Genomic DNA, 19,180 nt, shown 5'->3' with positions numbered 1-19,180 from the left:
CCCAACGCGCTTACTCTACGCGCCACAGGGCGCGCCCAGGGGCGCGTCGGATGCTTATGTTGCACGATCGTATGCGCTCGACTGTTTCCGGGTGCGTTTACGCCGTGCGTATCACGCGGACGCGGCTACGTGATACGTCACGATGATGTTTTCGTTCGCGGCAATAGCGCTAATGGGACGCTCACCGGTACGCGCCCTGGGGCGCGCCGCAAGACTGCGCTTACTGGTGCGCTCACCGGGACGCGCACCAGGAGCGCTCCAGGGCAAAAAAAAAAAAACATGAATATAAAAAAATAAATGGTATTACATAAATATACAATATAGGATTCATTATAAAAAATATTACATTTCATACCTATAGAAATTTGCAATTAAAAAACCTTTGAAATTCACTGAAAAAACCATAGGTTTCACACCAGTTATAGTTAGGAATTAGCATTTAAAAAACCTATGAAATTCACTGAAAAAACCATAGGTTTCACACCAGTTATAGTTAGGCCAGTTATAGTTAGCTGGAAATTTTACTGACATAAAACCATTGAAGTTCCCACGTTATAGTTAGTTGGACTCTCTATAACTTGCGCGCCTGCAATGCACTACTGATGACGTCACATATTACATCACTCATGACATGGTCAGTGACATCACTCATGACATCACTGATGACACCATCCAGTGAATGTGTGTCTTTCTGAAAAATAAATATGTTTTATATATGTATATGTAAAGGTCGATGGAAGAATACATGTTTAAATAAGTGTCTTAATGGATGTCTTAGTGAATACATATATTAGCGAGTATTGTTTAAATATTTAAATGTTTGTATCAGTGTTTCACTTTGTGTATAAGTGGCTGCATGGGTTGGTGAGTAGCTACGTGTGTGTATATGGGTTATTAGATGTTTTTTTAGTATCAGTATGAGTGTCTGTATGGTTTGGTGGGGGTGTTACTTAGCACATAGATGCATCCATGACTGACTCACTGTTTGTATGTGTTTTGAAGACAGCATATGTGCAGGACTGTATGGGTGGACAAGTGTGTATATGTGTGTGTTAGTGAGTGAATGACTGTCTTACTAGTGTCCTTATCAGTAACTACATATGTTTTAATATAGTATATGTGAGTATTGATGTATATAAGTGAGTATATGTGAGAGTGAGAGATTGAAAGAGTTCTTGTTTAAATAAGTATGTGTTTCTATAAGTGATTGTTTAAGAGAGTAAGTATGTGTAAGTTTCCTTAGAAGTAAGGTGGTAGTGTGTGTATAGCTGTATATGCAAATAAATGGATGTTCAATAGTTTATTTGCATGTGTGATTATGTGTGTGAGTAACTTTTGGATGACTGTCGGTGTGTAACAGGATGTATAGGTGTTTCACTACATATGATGAGTGAATATATATATGAGTGACTATATAGAACTGTTGGTGAATGAGTGGATGTGTATATAGATGGTGGTATTACTGAATTGGTTGTTGCAACTGGTAAGGGTATCTCTATTTTTTTTAAAACATTTTTTGAATATGTGTTTCAAGGGTTACATTACACTGAAATTAGGTCTGTCATCAGTGATGTCATGAGTGATGTCTCACTGACCATGTCATGAGTGAAGTAATATGTGACATCATCAGCAGTGCATTGCAGGCGCGCAAGTTATAGTGAGTCCAACTAACTATAACGTGAGAATTTCAATGGTTTTATGTCAGTAAAATTTCCAGCTAACTATAACTGGTGTGAAACCTATGTTTTTTTCAGTGAATATATATATATATATATATATATATATACATATACATTACAAACATGGTGACAAACATTAGAGTCACCAAGTTACTACAAAGTTCTGTGCTAGACAAAAGATAAAAGTTCCACCGTTCAGCATATGCTGCTTGAAGGCATTACCAATGGTCCACCTGGAAAAGAAAAACGACAGCAACACCACCACCCTCCTGGACAACCTGGCCAATCTCGGCCTCAACCAACTTGTCGACACCCCCACCCATGTAGCCGGACATACGCTCGACCCAATCTTCACCTCCAGCAACCACATCTCCTTCGATCACACCACAGCTCTCCATTGGACGGACCACTGTTGTGTTCACTTCAACTACAAAACCACCTCGACCCACAACCCCCTACAACCTCTTCCCCGGAGAAAATGGAACAAAATCACTACCGACCAACTCCTCACATCGCTCAACCAGAACCCACCCGCCCTCTCATTGGACCCAAACCAAGCTGCCATCAAATTCAAACAATGGATCACTCACAGCGCTGACGAATTAGCACCCTTGAAAAACCATCACACCAAACAAGACAACAAAAAGGCCCCCTGGTTCAACGATGACCTTAAGAAATCGAAGAAGCTATGCCGTACTCTCGAGAAGACATGGAGAAAAAACCCAACCACCGACAACATGTCCACCTTCAAGTCAGCCACCCGCAAACACCACCAGCTGATTCGATCCACCAAGAAATCAACATTCAAGAATCGACTCGACAATAACGCCCATAACAGCAAGGAACTATTCAACATCGTCAAAGAATTCACCAACCCCACCGCAGCCTCAAATGACATCACTCCCTCCCAAGACCTCTGCGACTCGCTATCCTCCTTCTTCTACAACAAAATTGCCGACATACATAACAGCTTCGAAAACAGTTCCAACGAACAATCCTCTCCACCCCCCTCAGAACCTAAACCGCCCTCTAACAACCTCAGCGCCTGGAACCCAATCACCACTGAAGATACCATCAGCTTAATGAATTCCATCCACTCTGGCTCGCCAACCGACCCATGTCCCCACCACATCTACAACAAAGCAGACTCCATCATCGCACCCCATCTCCGAGATGTCATCAACTGCTCCCTCAACTCTGCTACCTTTCCAGATGGCTGGAAACATGCCGAAGTCAGCGCCCTCCTGAAGAAACCCACTGCTGACCCCTCTGAACTTAAAAACTACCGCCCCATATCCCTCCTCCCATTCCCGGCCAAAGTCATTGAGAAAGCCGTCAATAGCCAACTCGCCGCCTTCCTAGAATCCAACCACTCCCTCGACCCCTCACAGTCCGGCTTTCGAGCCAAACACAGCCCCGAAACCGCCCTCATCGCAGCAACAGACATCAGAACACTACTGGACAACGGAGAAACAGTAGCCCTCATTTTACTCGACCTCTCCGCCGCCTTCGACCCTGTCTGCCACAGCACCCTCATACAACGCCTCAGCAACATCGGCATACAAGGAAAAGCCTTGGACTGGATCATCTCGTTCCTAGCTGGGAGAACTCAGAGAGTCCGACTTTCCCCGTTCAAATCAGAGGCCACCAAAGTCGTCTGCGGGGTACCACAAGGATCATCACTCAGTCCCACCCTCTTCAACGTTTACATGAGTCCACTCGCCTCCATCGCTCGTCAACACAACCTTAACATCATCTCCTACGCCGACGACACCCAGCTGATCCTTTCCCTCACCAAAGACCCCAACACCGCCAAAACCAATCTTCACGAAGGCATGAAAGAAGTAGCCATATGGATGAAAAACAGCCGCCTTAAACTTAACTCAGACAAAACGGAAGTGCTCATCCGAGGATCATCCCCCTCTGCCTGGGACGACTTATGGTGGCCCTCAGATCTGGGCTCAGCACCCATACCCACAAACCACGCACGTAACCTTGGCTTCATCCTCGACTCCTCTCTCTCGATGACCAGACAAGTCAACGCCGTCTCATCCTCCTGCTTCAACGTACTTTGTATGCTCAAAAAAATCTTCCATTGGATCCCCGCCAAAACAAGAAAGACTGTCACCCACGCACTGGTTACTAGTCGACTAGACTACGGAAACACCCTCTATGTCGGAATTTCAGCCAAACTACAGAATAAACTCCAACGCATCCAAAACGCATCAGCAAGACTCATTTTGGACATCCCGCGCCAAGATCACATTACCGGCCACCTGAAAGACCTCCACTGGCTTCCCGTCAACAAGAGAATAACATTCCGTCTCCTCACCCACGCACACAAGGCCCTCTACAAACTAGGGCCTGAGTGCCTCAACACTCGACTATCCTTCTACACACCCACCCGCCAACTAAGATCCTCCAATCAAGGCCTCGCCGCAGTTCCGCGCATCCAAAGATCCACGATGGGAGGTAGATCCTTCTCCTTCTTAGCGGCCAAGACCTGGAACTCACTCCCCACTCACCTCCGCCTTACACAGAACCACATCACCTTCAGAAAACAACTTAAAACCTGGCTATTCGATAAATAATAATCCCCCCTCCCCAAGCGCCTTGAGACCCTCTGGGTGAGTAGTGCGCTATATAAATTCTTGAACTTGAACTTAACAACCCACGAATATATATTTCCTACTGGCGGTCACCAGAAGGTAGTTACCTTAGGACCTGAATGAATGAAGCACGCAGGGGAACTGTGGAAGCCTGAATACTGATGTGCTTTTTAAAGGCGCTTCTTAAGTCATGCTTCTTTTGCCTTCGTTTGAGCTACGATGTGGTTATTGTTGTACTATGAGATTATGCAGTAGATTGTAGATTGTGTGTCTTGTCTGCGAAATACATTGTCCTGTTTAAAAACGTGTGGCTTCAGGAGCATAGAATTCCATTGTTACTTTTTATCCTTAGCCAGCATATTACTCTTGTCTCCCCTCCCTTACAACCTATTTCCCATTTTCTGGTTCTCCAGCGCAGGGAGTTCATACGACTGGCAAAGGCGCTATGCATATATCATCATTCCACTACATACAAAGTAAAAAAAATTGCCATTTTTAACACCAAGACAAGAGCTTTAGCTTTCACAAAGCGAGACATATTGCATTGCAAGTGCTTATTTGATGTTGAATCGCCTTCAGTTCTGTCACATTCAGCAACTGTGCTGTTGGTGCCAGACCTGCGGGTGCAGGACAAACAAAGCTGGACCAGGAGCCCCATCTCGCACCCTTCTATATACGCCAGTGAACTGTAAACCATAACAGCCCGTTCAAAAGTCATATCGCACCAAAAAATCCTCACTTTCACGAACCGAAAATGCTCTTGTTTACAATTATTTCCAGTCGCATAGTAACGCGGATTCGAATCTGACAACTTACTGCCTGTCCCTGTTTTTTTGTTTCATTCGGAACAGAAATACTGCGGTAATAAAGATCCCATGGAGAGCGACTGTCTCCCAAATAATAGCAGGTCCGATGAGGTTGGAAGTTGTGACAGCGCTAGTTCAATGTGCTTTTAAAGTGTGTAGCATGCAGCTCCTGCGTAGTTTGGTTTCTCAGGGTCCCGGTGGCTCAGCATTGGTATTCAGGGTGCAGCCTAGCCCCGGCGCTGTCACTCTGTTTCCTTTTTTATCCTCCGGTCTCCAGGCTGGGGATCTCCTCCGCTCGGTGACGTGTGCGTGACGCCGGGCGCCGCTCGCTTTCCATGCTGCACAGGTAGCAGCGCCGCGGCCATATTGAGCGTTCAGCGGGGGCTCGGCTAGGGAAAACGGCCGGAGACAGCTGCGGGGCCCCGGCGGAAGGAAGCGGAGGCGGCTCGTGCAGCCCACTCTATGTACACACCCCCTCGGGCGGCGGTTGCTTGTTGGTGCTGCACGGCTGCTGCTTCAGGGACCGGAGGAGGTGGCGGCGGCAGCAGCAGGGAGCAGCAGCGGCGATGCCTGGCCAGCCCTGAATGGGATGCCGATTGCTGGGCTGGAGGATCCCTGGCCCAAAATGGAGGTGTATTCCAACAGTGGCGGTGGTGAGGTGGGTGCTTGGTTCAGGGGTTCATGGGGCTGTGGGCAGGGCTGTTTGGAAGTCACATCCCGCTGTAGCTTTGTGGCATCCTGGAGGGGTTGCCGCCCGTCCCCAGGGATTGTTTTGTTGTGACGTCTGTTTTTGCTTCACCCCACCCGAGCCTCCGATAGTGGTATAATCTTGGTACCCATTGAGAAATCCCTGTGGGCATCCTCAGTCAAGTGCCTCAGTAAGAAGGCCCTCCCGCCAGCAAGTGTTTGTGATACATGTGTCTGTGTATTTTGGTGGATAGACAAGTTTGGAAAACGTGTCTGTAGAGCATCCTTTCTGCTCTGCTGTAGAGTACCGGTAGCCCGACACGGGCATCACATGCACTTTGTGGAGTGGATACGTTGGCCCGTTCCCTCCTCTCAGTGCTGTCAGACTGTTTTCTCTCCGAGGGGTGGATGATGCCCTCCGAGCTCCTGCTGCTGCAAACAAGTTGCGCGTGCGTCATCCGACCGCCCCTTCTCATCACACAGTGTAATTACATCTGACGAATATGCTAAGAAAGAACTGTATACAACCCGCTTTGACAGCACTTGTATATTTAGTAATGCCAATAGATGATTACTGCATTGTTGGTGCAGGGGGAGAGAGGGGAGGCGCAGAGAACTGCCTCTTTCCTGGTGCCTATGGTAGAGCAAACTCAGACTGTACTTGCAGGAATAGGATGAGGCTGTATGACAAAATGAAGTGACCCCTGTCTCCCGAGGGATGCATACACCGACAACAGTGCTGTCCTTTTCGGAGCTGTGAACACCGCTATAGTACTTCTCCGTTTTTCACTGGTAGATGCGAATGTATGGTCCCACAGTGTTGAGAATCGTATGACGGGTGCATGCGTGAGGGGGCGGAGGATGATAACAGAGCTGCAACCCTGTTTATTTAAGGGGGAGGGAGCAAGCACGCAGCAGCCCAGATATCTATCCGCACTGGAGATAGGGTGCAGTCCTGGGAGATGAGAAATGCCCACTTTTTGTCCGGTATGGGACTTGGGCAGGAGGAACAGGCTGCAATGCTGTTGTGCAGTGCATAGAGGGCGAGGATGCACAGAGGGGCCAGGTTCCATTGTGAGATGAGATGCCAATAGATCTGAAGTCCTGGGGGAGGGTGGACTCCAAACCACCCGGCGTGGACAGAGACGGGGAAGTTAACTATTTTTCGCCTGGGTAGCAGGGCTACATTTTAATATATTTATAATTCTGTTTGTGGTAGAATGGATAAGATGTATGTTGTGTAGGAGAACGTCAGCTCCGACGCCAGGAGACATCATCCTGCATAACAACGAAGGTACTGAGGGGTCAGGCTTCTCACTGTTTTCGGGGTTTCAGTCCTCGGGAGCGGATGAGGCTCAATGCGTGGGTGGGGTGTGTTTGTTTTTTCATTGTTTTAGTAGGATGGTTAATGTATGTCTTAATAGGTCCGATTCTACACGCAGACGCTCCCTCTGAAACTTGTTTGCAAAAAGTAGGCGTCGGCCAAAAGCTCCTGCCTCACCTGGTAATGGTTTCCACTAACGCCCACGTGTATGTATGCTTTCAGAGCTAGATCTTGCGTGAGCGGAAAGCCATGGGAGAGAAAAAGGGCCATTGCCAAAATCGGGCAACACTAGGGTGGCAGTGTGTGTAGTAATAGTACTAACTTTCATTGGGCATGATAAAACCCTCTTACAACTGCTCCGTATCTTTCAGATAGTGCATGTTATAGGTTAACCACTACTGTACTTAACATATAACTTGGGTATTACTGCTGCATAGTATTACAGGAAATCTCTGCGTGTAATATTGTCATAGATGTCTGTTGGGACGAAGTTGTGAGTGCGACAAGTTAGTCGCGTTTTTCAACCTGCAGTACTTACCAACCATACTGTGTCTTGGAGTCCCGCTTGACTGTTTTCAAGTCTGGCCTTCAAGTAACATCACACTTGTTTCTATTGGTGGGAAAACTAGGACGGTCACAAGCTCATCCTTTGGGTGCATGGTCACTTTACATCAGTGCACGACTTACAAATCAAATATTAGCGACTGTCCAGTACTTTTGCAGGTGGTTTTGAAAGCCGGAATGGTATATTTGAGAATCTGAATAGGTAGGGACTTACGCTTCATCCAAACAGTATCCCACAACTTGTTGGGATTTGTGTCTGTTTCAAAGATATGGGAATCCTCATTGTCATTACTCAGTATTTTTCAAGACCTCATATCGTGTTGTAACTGAAGAGCTGATTGTAGTTAGATCGTGTGGCCAGAAATTATTTTGTGTTTGTAAGGCACTGTTGTTACAGAGATCATTGTGGAGCAAGGGTAGACAGTAACGCAGCCAAACTAACTTCAGGTTTCACATGAGGGTCTGGATGGTGCTATTTGGGGATGAGGATGGGATCTTAATAAAACCAATTGCATTCCTATTCCGAAAAACGCTGCCAATCAACTATTTCAGGATGAATGAATATGCAGAATTCTGTCTCCTGTCGATTCTCCTAGAACACAAGTTAATCCAGTGGCCAATCTGCACGATGTTGGCCTCTTCAAGGATGACTGTGTGACAAACGTAGGTGGATGGCTTTCCATAGCTCACTATTTTTCTGGCATGCCTAGGTGGAAGGGACAGCAATAATAGCCGTAAAAGCGTTTTAGGTCATGCTTGACAGGCCAGCTTTCGATACAGCATATATGATCAACAGAAAAATAACTTTATGAAGCACTACTGAGAGAGGTGCGCTGGCCCCAACCAAATGTTGATTGTTTTAGTACAGATTTTCATTGTGCTTAAGTTGTATGAATGGTTCTACTGGGAAAAAGTGCTTTAATTGCGTGTTTTGCCCTGTAGGAAAGCTTATGCTCAATACAGGAGGATGGAGTTGGTTACTGTGACAAGCCATTGATCAAGGGCATAGGCCTAATCTGTTTATTGTGAAAAGTTACTATAAAGGCAGAAGATCTGACTGGGTGTGGCTTGCGCATACAACATGACGGATGTGCTCTAAATGAGCTCCGCATTCAACCTTGCTTATTCATTGTTTATCCTGTGGTGAGCCCAACATCCGTCACCTGGGAATACCATCCTGTGCTACCTTATCGTCCCGCTGTGCCTGCAGCCGTAAATGCCGCTGTGAGTGGTGCTCTGTTGGTGCTGTAGGCCTCAGTTTACTGGCTGGGCCTGCGGATGGCATGGTGGGATTACTGCCTTGGACTGCGGACTCCCGAGGCAGAGAAGCGGAGGACCTGGCGGCAAACCAAATGGTGGACTGTCGATCAGTGGCCAGGAGGGGAGGTCGCTGGAGAGCGGAGTCCCTTTTTCTGCCCCCATGAGACCGATGGAAGAGTGTGGCTTTCATGGACTGAGGGTGCTGCCATTTGAGCTTCCCAGTGTGTGATAGGTGGGTCCACCTCCCCTGATACTGCTAACGGGACATGGGTGCCGCCTGGGCAGGGGTACACGAGAGCGGCACTTACTGTGAGTCACTCTTGCCTCTGGAGTCGTTGTGCTGTTCATGGCCGCACTCCCCAGTGACTGGCACACAGATGAAGTGATCTTGGGACTGGTGTGCCCGTGAGTGAAGGTCTCTGGTGCTCCATGCATTGGGGAAGAGAGACATGTGCCACGCTTGCCTTTGAATTGGCCTGGAATCGATTGGGCCCTACCCATGAGTGCATTTTGCCCAGACAGTACTACCTAACAGAGGGTTAGGACATACGGGTATTGAACTTCTGTATTCACGGGGGCTCTGCTGATACCTACACTATATCAACGTAATCCCTGCTGTGCTGCAACATATGCAATACCAAAGGGGATGATGGACAGAGCGTTTGAGCAAATCAAACACTCGCCCCCAGTCAACTGATCTGGGTTTAATCCATCATCATTCTTTAGCCTACTCCACCACCCCAGTTCAGACATGGCCATATGCAAATCGGTCTGACCCTGTGCCTCATGGGAACAGTCCAGCCCGAACTGCCAAGCCATGTCTTCCCAGGACAGGATACTGTGCTCATTGTTGCTAAATGATGCAGGTAATCAGGCTCTCTTCAACTACCATATTTTGACGGCTGCTACAGTAATACTGGTGCGGTGCATGGACTGCAGTAGGAGTTGAATACTCCGCGACTGGCCTCGCTGGCCTCACCACAGCTCCACCTCAGTTTTTGTATGCTGCAGTCACGTCTGCGTTCCTGAGGCCCTAGGGCTGCTCGTGCTTCCTTGTGCATCCCCTTGCGTGGTGCTGGCAAGTAGGCCCTGGCCAGTGGAGTCAAGTTCTGTAGCACAGATTTTCTCGAGATAGAAGCAATGGGGCGTCCACGCACTGGCACTCAGGGCGCACTCTTGAAGTCCTCTGCTGAACAGGGCCGGTTACCAGGCGACACTGGTCATGGTGATTAATCCCCTCAAGTGCCTTCTATAAGTGACAAACCTAATGCTGTCCTTGCAGCTGTGGACAAAATTGGTAATGCACTCAAGATGACATGCGCATCCATGGAAAGTAAAATCAATGTGGTAATAACAGATCTAACATTACTCCATGCGGATCATTGCAAATTGGTGGATAGACTACATATCACTGAGCTGACCCTTCTGGAGATACAGCCCAAGGCCATGAACTCGACTCTTCAATGTGCTTAATGGTGGAGTGCATGTAGGTACTGGAGCGCCTCATGGAAGAGGCAGAGGGATGCTCGCGCTGCAACAATGTCTGTGTCATGGGACTCCTGGTGGGCGGGGAGGGAACTGGTGCCATGGCGTCGGTGGAGGAATGGTTGTGCTAGCTGCTACCCCTGGATACTTCTTTTTGCAGTTCTTCTTTGTGGAGCGTGCTTACTGTGCCCTGGAGCGCTGGCTGGCGCCATGCTTCAATCCCAGGCCATTGTTATTCTGCCTACTACACTACCGGGACAGAGATGCTGCCTAGTGTGAGGCACGGAAGCTGCAGGAGATTGCGGCGGACAATGCAAAGATATTGTTTTTCACAGACTATACAATCCATGTACAGGTGCAGTGCAACTCCTTTCTTTTGGTGAAACGTGGCTCCTTGTACTTGACATTAGATACGTCGTCCTCTTCTCACCACAATTCCGGGTAATGGCAGATGGGAAGACACATGTCATCAAATCCCCAGAGGACATGTGGGGTTGGCTGGAGGCGGCAGGATATTTGACGATGGAGCGAGCACGGTGCGCTGTCATCACAACCCTCGCTGGGGGTACCCAGAGACGCCGCAGTGGGTGTGCCCGATCGCACTTCTCTCCTCGACCAACGGCTGCATTGGACTTGGAACAGGTCATTTGGGAGAGATACCAGGCCTTACGAAATGCTGCTGCATTGACTGAGATGGGGCACAGTTGTGAACTGGATGATGATTCGGATAGATCTCTAAGCGACATTACTCCTCGAATATTTGGCCCTCCAGAGCAGACCCATAGGTGCTCCTCTAAGCACACCACAGACATCAATTGACATTATCTGATTCTTGAGGGGCCTGGTGGTGTCCATCTCATGACATCATTCTACACACAGCTGCTGGGTGTTGCTGTGTTGTCTTTTCCTCTTCCTTTGTTGTTTGTTCAACAATGTCGAACCCACTTGTTCCTCTCTTGCTTTTGCTGGGAGTGCGAAATGAGAAGGGGGAGGTTTTTGCAATCCTCTTGTTTCATGTCACGGGTTAGGAGGAGGCAGGCTGGAGTCGAAGATGACAAGCGTACCCCCGTGCTGGAGACCAGGTCTTAGACCTTGAAAGACCTGGAACTTCTTAGAATGGGTTTATCTCTTTGCTGTACTGGTCTGATATGGTATTGGTCACAGTTTTCTCCACCTAGTGAAATTCTTATATACCAGTCCCCTGATTAAGGTCAAGACAGAGCTTCTCATTTTGTATATAGTCACCACATACAGGGGGCACGAGACAGGTCTGCCTGCTGTCGTCACTTGTTTTCGTTGGTAATGGAACCACTGGCCCTGGGACTGCACTATTGGGGGACACAATGGGCCATCCTTCTGGGGGACAGGGTACAATCCATATTATTATATGTGGATGACTTGTGCTGTACATTTGGGACACAAAACATATCCATGAAATAATTGCTTTGACCCTGGCCCAGTTTTCCACCATTTCTGTTTTGCGGGTCAACTGGGTGAAATCTTGTCTATTTCCATATCTCTTGGATGTGCCAGACCCATGTTTTTTCCCTGGTGGTATACGGTTGGAGTGACAATAGCACACATTTAGATACTTAGGGGTGCTGGTGTACCACTCCCTGACTGATATTTTTGAGGGTAATGTCGTCCGTGCCGTAACAACGTTGCAAGCATAGATGGTCTTCTGGCGCACACTGCCTCTGGCAGTCACGGGCAGGGTGACATTGCTGAAGGTGATGGTTTTGCCCCACATTTGTACTTCTTTGCAAGCCTCCCCATCAACATCCCTAGCATGTTCTTCTGTAGAATGGAGCAACAGACTTGCATGTTAATTTGGAACAAGTTGAGATGCAGGGTGCCCCTGGCGAAACTGTACTTGCCCACAGACAAGAAGAGACTAGCTGCTCCACATGTGGAGCAGTATTATCTCGCTGCCCAAATCTAATGGATAGTGAAGTGGCTGGTCTATATCTGACGGACCCAGCCACGGCTCCCCCAGTTGAGGAATGTCCGCTTTATTGCACCTCTTTCACTCCTGCACATGGACAAGGGTACCCCGTTCACTGTTACTGGCGGTTGCAATTTGCTGCTTTCAGAGATCCCCTATGCACCACGTTTGGCTCTATTGGGCATGCTGAGGCTTGGGTGGGTCCACATCAATAGCTGAATTAGCAATGTGTCATGAGGTGGGCATACATACCTTGGGGCACCTATCCAGGGATGGCACTTTGGCAGCATTTGAGGTGTTGGAATACGATGGCCTACCTTCAGGACAATTCTTGTTACACAACGCGCTACTTACCACCTTGGGGTGCCAATTGGGGGATTTGACCCCGAATTTCCCATGCATCTCACGATTCAATACCTACATGTGATGGAAGGGGGCAGACATCTCAAACGCTGGTTTGACTCCCTTCACTGCCACACTGCTCCCGAGCTTCCCACGATGGGAGGCGGATTTAGCACACCCCTGCACTGGGCTGCTTTATTGGAGAGCGCAAACCACGTACCACGCAATGCCCGATTCAAGCTCATTCAGCTTTGCATTGTGCATGGAGCTTATTTCACACCTCCCAACATCAATAGGTTTTATTATAGAGTTGACACTGTCTGCCCACGTTGATTGCAAAGAGATGCTGACCTACTTGCTACCTATGCTATGGTCTGCCCAAGTCTACATGCATACTGGGGCACCATCACTTCCAAATTCTCTCCCTGCACTGAGTGCCCTGATCTGCACAGGTGGGGAGTCTCCTGAGACTATTCCACAGGAGGAAGAAGAATAGGGTTACGTCCTGCTTTCTAGATCTAGGCTTCATAGTGGCAAAGGGAGCTTTCCATCTGCCACCGGCAGATGGAAAGCTCCTCAGCCCCCACGTGTTGTACCTTGGAAACAGTTAAAGCTCAACTGGGAGCAAGCTGAGCGTGTGGCCCTGTACAGGGAGGCCATGCTACTGCTTCGCAAATACCCTAATTCTACTAAAGCCACCATTTTAACTGATTTGTTGTTTAATTAATCTTCTGCAATTGGCATTTGCCCGATTACAGTGGAAGACATATCAGTTTAGCAAACGACAGCTGTGAACTGACAGTACTCGCAGTATTTCTACTTACACCCCTCATGTACACCCCTGCGTGATTCCTTAAGCACTGTGGGGATGACTGACCCTTTATTTTGTGTGATTAATAAAAATCAATACAAAAGATCGATCAGTATAAAAGAAATAGTAAAAATAGAGTGATATATATGCAATTCTTAAAAACCACCATTTGGTGTTTTTGTTTTATAAAATGCAATTAATATTAGTCCTTTAGATGCGCAAAAGCAAACTCTCAGTGGGTGCCGGACTGCGTGGATCCCTCGTCCAGATAGATCTCACGTGGTACCAAAGTTCAACTGTCCATAAGAGCTTGGCAGGCATGATAGATGAACTGAGCAAAGTTGGCCATATGCTTCACTGTGTCCAGCAGATAGAACTGTTGAGCAGCCTCATGAGCAGCCTCATTTGCCGTCCGCAAGCCCAGTTGATGGAGAATGGGCCTTAGGTAGATTCAGCGGACTGGCAACAGGGCTCAACAGCAAAGCAGAATGTGGGCCAGCGATTCGCGCTTGTAATGGCAGAGACGGCACTAAGTAATAGCTGGTTTTACTTTCACTGAGGGGTACAGAAATTTTTGGGGTAGCGAATGTAGTCTGACTGCTAGAATCCTATGTAGGGCTTGCCTTCCCACCGGCTGGGTGAGATGTGGTTTAAGGCCATATGATGTATGCAGGGAGCTTTGGGTCTCTTGGAAGCCTCTAGCTGCCTGAGCTTCAATGTCCAGGATACGAGAGCATGATCTTATTTATTGATGTTTTAATGGTAGTGCACTTGATTGTATTAGGATCCCAGTTCTCTATGGCTAATTTCGACAGTTCTTTGGCTGAGGCAAAACCAGTTGACCGCGGGTTGCCTGGTTGTTGGAAAATGTTGTTTATAGCTGTCTTCATTGAGTTCTCTGGGGCCACAGTTGTTAAGTAAAAGTATTTTGCCAGACTTGCCAGTTCTTCAAAAAGTTAAGGTTGAATTCCAGGTGAATTAGAGTATTCCTAGTGCAAGCTGGAATACAGAATACCTTTGTATAAGCTGCACAGTGGATCTTTTCAAGGTCCTGCGCAAAGTTGCCTGGAAACGCCTGTATTGCATAGTTAAGGGAGGGTAATAATTTTGCCCTAAAGACTTGTATAATAGCCATAGTTGTTGGACTTTCTAAAACAGCTAAAGTTTACAGATGGCATAGGTATCCATTTTACCTTTCTGCTGGAGTTTATGGCGGTGGACCTGTGAGCGACCAGTTTCACTGAACCAGATTCCAAGAAAGTTGTACGTTTGTGTGCTGTGCAATGTTAGTGTTTGTAACCCAAAGGAGTTAGGTCCATCAGGGTGTGGGGTAGGCTGGACCCTTTTCTAAATCAGAAACCACAAAAGTGTGCCTAAACCCCCATTGCTTCAATACAATTCAATTTATGAAGGCCAAACAATAGCTCTTATAGTTTGACCAGGTATTTTTATTTTATACCATTCATTTTTAACTTTTTTCAAAACTTTTTCTTTTTTAAGTGTCAAAAAAGGATTAACTGTACATTTAACTATTTACACTACTGTAGATTACAACATATACACATTCAGAAAAACAATACATATATACATTAACGTTCAACAAAAACAACACATTATAAATTCATATACAATTGATTTCAATAAATGAAAGACCAAATCATAAGGATAAGGAGTATACCCAATGAGTGAGGCCTAATCGGTAATTTTTATATACACACTGAGGTTGTACTAGGCTATATTTGGCTATTAACTCCTCTGGTCTGCCGACGCATATCGAAACCAGGAAACCAGTTCCTGGGTTCTCTCCAGGGCCTTTTTCTTTTGTCTATAAAGTATACAAAACAATAAAGTTTTTATTAAAATGTGATGCTTATCTTCATTATAGTTACACCTAGGCGTTTTGCTTCTACCTACCAAATATTCATGAGGCAAGAAGTTTTTGAGAATGCTTTCCTTAATATCTGGGGCTTCTTTTTATTGGATTCCACTCGGCGTGGAAATGGCTCTTTATTGTACGCTTCACAAAAACATCTACCAAAGGAAATGACAGATATTAATAATTTCCAAATCAGTGATGAATGAAAGTTTTGTTTAAGAAGGGGGGGCCTTACCGGTACTGCAACATACCTTTATCTGGTCTGTTTCTTCTCTAATTAGAGAGTTCATTTTAGGCGGCGTAAAAATTCATTATTCCAAACGTGTTTATAAAGGGCAACTTCTTTCGTCTATTAATTGGCCTTCAAACCATCGTGCTCCTGTTAGGACAATGGCTGGTATTTTAGTGTTTGTTATAAGGCATTTTAAATCTTCACACAGTCGACAAATTTTTGTGTGAGGTAAATTCCATTACCTTATAATCAAACCTCCTCACATATAGGCAAATCTCATAGACAGCCGCCTTGGCGTGTTGCCGCTTCCGTGGCTCACCGCGTTTAGACCAATGTGAGCGCGAGTCCTGCAAATACAACAGCCGGTAAGTGGGGGTTTCTACAACCCAGCGTTTGTATCATCTCGGTTTGATTATTCGAAGCGGGTTCCATACCTGTTTCTTCTGGTTTCTCCGCCTGAATCCATCTCAGAAGAAACCGGTATGGAACCCGCTTCGAATAATCAAACCGAGATGATACAAACGCTGGGTTGTAGAAACCGCCACTTACCGGCTGTTGTATTTGCAGGACTCGCACTCACATTGGTCTAAACGCAGTGAGCCCCGGAAGCGGCAACACGCCAAGATTTGCCTATATGCGAGGACGTTTGATTATAAGGTAATGGAATTTACCTCACACAAAAATTTGTCCACGACTGTGTGAAGATTTAAAATGCCTTATAACAAACACTAAAATACCCGCCATTGTCCTTACAGGAGCATGATGGTTTGAAGGCCAATTAATAGACGAAAGAAGTTGCCCTTTATAAACACGTTTGGAATAATGAATTTTTACGCCGCCTAAAATGAACTCTCTAATTAGAGAAGAAACAGACCAGATAAAGGTATGTTGCAGTACCGGTAAGGCCCCCCCCCCCCTCTTAACTTTCTCTCATCACCGATTTGGAAATTACTAATATCTGTCATTTCCTTTGGTAGATGTTTTTGTGCAGCGTACAATAATAGAGCCATTTCCACGCCGAGTGGAATCCAATAAAAAGAAGCCCCAGATATTAAGGAAAGCATTATCAAAAGCCTCATGAATATTTGGTTGGTAGAAGCAATACGCCTAGGTGTAACTATAATGAAGATAAGCATCACATTTTGATAAAAACTTTATTGTTTTGTATACTTTATAGACAAAAGAAAAAGGCCCGAAGAGAACCCAGGACCTGGTTTCCTGGTTTCGAAACGCGTCGGCAGACCAGAGGAGTTAATAGCCAAATATAGCCTAACACAACCTCAGTGTGTATATAAAAATTAGCGATTAGGCCTCACTCATTGGGTATACTCCTTATCCTTATGATTTTGTCTTTCATTTATTGAAATCAATTGTATATGAATTTATAATGTGTTGTTTTTGTTGAACTTTAATGTATATATGTATTGTTTTTCTGAATGTGTATATGTTGTAATGTACAGTAGTTTAAATATTTAAATGTACAGTTAATCCCTTTTTGACACTTAAAAAAGAAAAAGTTTTGAAAAAAGTTAAAAATGAATGGTATAAAATAAAAATACCTGGTCAAACTATAAGTTTGGCCTTCATAAATTGAATTGTATTGAAGCAAGGGGGGTGTAGGCACACTTTTGTGGTTTCGGGCAATGTTAGTGGGCACAAACTCCATTTCATCAATTTCTTTTGAGGGTGACACCCAAAGATCACTATCTTGGATTTCCTTGGATTTGCGACCAGCTTGTTTTCAGCATTATACTCTGAAAGTGCTGTTAAAGCTTTTTGGAGGCCGACTTTGGTGTGGTCGAAATGGACCATGTCATCTGCATATTGCATCAGCTGAATCTTGGGGATGACTGCGTCGCATACCTTTTTATCAGGCATGGTTACCCGGGGTTTGGTGCTGCGCTGTTGAGCTATGGGTATTATCACTTTGTTCTGTGTGGGTTTACTACTATACGTTTATTAAAATGTACGACTTTGTTTATGCTGTCTGGAATGCCTCCACGCCACTCCGCTGGTCCTGTAGTTTATTGCTGATGTTACCATGACAGACTCTATTTGCTTGTGCACGTACATACGGCTGAATCACATGTCTTGCTGGGAAACTCTGCATCGAGTTTCTCTCCCACATGGACAAGTTAATGCAAGTAGTCGACATGACACAATTGTATAGCAGACTATACAACGCTATTGCACAGTGATGTAATTGTATGAAATACTAACTCCCGTTGCCCTGCTATTGTGTTGTATGGAACTGTTTAAAATAAAATACTAGATTGCAATAAACTGATTAAAGCAAAAAGACTGAGAGCCTTGCTTATTTATTATGAAAAGTATATATATATTTTTGAAAACTTTAAACATTTAATATGAACTGCTGTATCCGCAGGTGAAACAAATGATTAATATTATTTTATGACTCAAATCATTCATTTTCAGCACTACTTCTCCGTTTGCTGCCCTCAACCCCCATCATCAATGTGTGAAGCATTGCAGACCATATTTACAGAACTTCTGGAACTTTATATTATGTTTCTAACCATTTTCAGTCTCATATCCTCTGTAGTTGCCCATTCCAAGTGATCCTAATCCAAGTAGGTGGTTATCTGGCCACAAGATTTGAACGACTGAATAGCAATGCAGCATTTTACTAACATCGGCACAAGTATAGCAAGAACATCAACTTTGCAAGAGCGATGTGTCCTATAATAGGGAGGGTATCCAAAAGGTGATTGATTTCTAGAATCCCTGTTGCAGTCTACTTATATTATAAGTATACTGTCTGTATGATGTATGAGCTGTATGTAGACCAAAGTATCTAAATTGCTCAATCTCCCATCGTAGCCCAATATCTGGAAGTCTTTCAGGTGTAGCTCCTGTAGCACCTTTCTCAGCCTGGGTACATGTAAAGGATCACACAGCGCACAGAGCTTGGTATTGCACATCTTTATTCCCCAGCTTGTAACCGTTAACTAACCATTCTGCAGTATGATTTCTATCCCCACACTCAGGCACTTGTGTGACTGTTCTACGGAGTCTGTCAGGGACCAAAAAGGCCTGTCATCTCTAACTCACAAGACACTACATCTCCCCCTTTGTTAAATAAAAGGTACAAATGATCCATATATACATCACAACTCTTCAATAAGTATATTTTGGTGGTCAAATCAATCGCCCAGATCTTGTCATGAGAGGCTGTGGAGATACAGGAGAAGTGTCCATGACTGGCACTGGTGACAAAGACATTGGTACAGTCATTGAGCTCTGAATTCTCAGGTGGGTAAGCCTCACTTTTGACAACTGGAGTTGGCGAATGTCGAGGCATGTGCTTGAAATGCGGCAAGTCTTGTGTAATGGACTTTCCAGCATGATGAGCAGTCACTATGTGTCCTTTTACTAGTCGCAATCCTCATTTGGCCATCATCAAAAGGAGAATCAGACTTGCGTTTCCGTTTCTGCCTTATAACGGTTTGGCCTCCTCTTTTGAACACAGTGCTCCAGGCACAGCAATAACTATACCCATAGGTCTTCATTTTCTGTTTGTGAGATTTCAGTAGTGCAAA

At 45.7% G+C, this 19,180-nt stretch overlaps 1 protein-coding gene across 2 annotated transcripts in view; it reads left to right on the top strand.

Annotated features, from left to right (window-relative positions):
- The first annotated feature begins 5,465 nt into the window (after positions 1–5,465).
- The window catches only part of RPS6KA6 (ribosomal protein S6 kinase A6), a 600,906-nt gene continuing 587,191 nt past the window's right edge, over positions 5,466–19,180 (top strand). The window contains exons 1-2 of one of the 2 annotated variants that reach the window (XM_086918766.1): positions 5,536–5,756; positions 15,907–15,916. In XM_086918766.1, coding sequence (XP_086774892.1) covers positions 5,679–5,756; positions 15,907–15,916 — 88 coding nt within the window. In that variant the 5' untranslated portion in view covers positions 5,536–5,678. Of the gene's footprint in view, positions 5,757–15,906; positions 15,917–19,180 lie in introns of both variants that reach the window. The other variant, XM_086918765.1, reaches the window with a different exon arrangement.

This window comes from Lissotriton vulgaris, chromosome 4_1, assembly GCF_964263255.1.
Source record: "Lissotriton vulgaris chromosome 4_1, aLisVul1.2, whole genome shotgun sequence".
In the NCBI taxonomy this organism is placed as follows: Eukaryota; Metazoa; Chordata; class Amphibia; order Caudata; family Salamandridae; genus Lissotriton; species Lissotriton vulgaris.
This window is presented reverse-complemented; position numbering and strand designations above follow the sequence as displayed.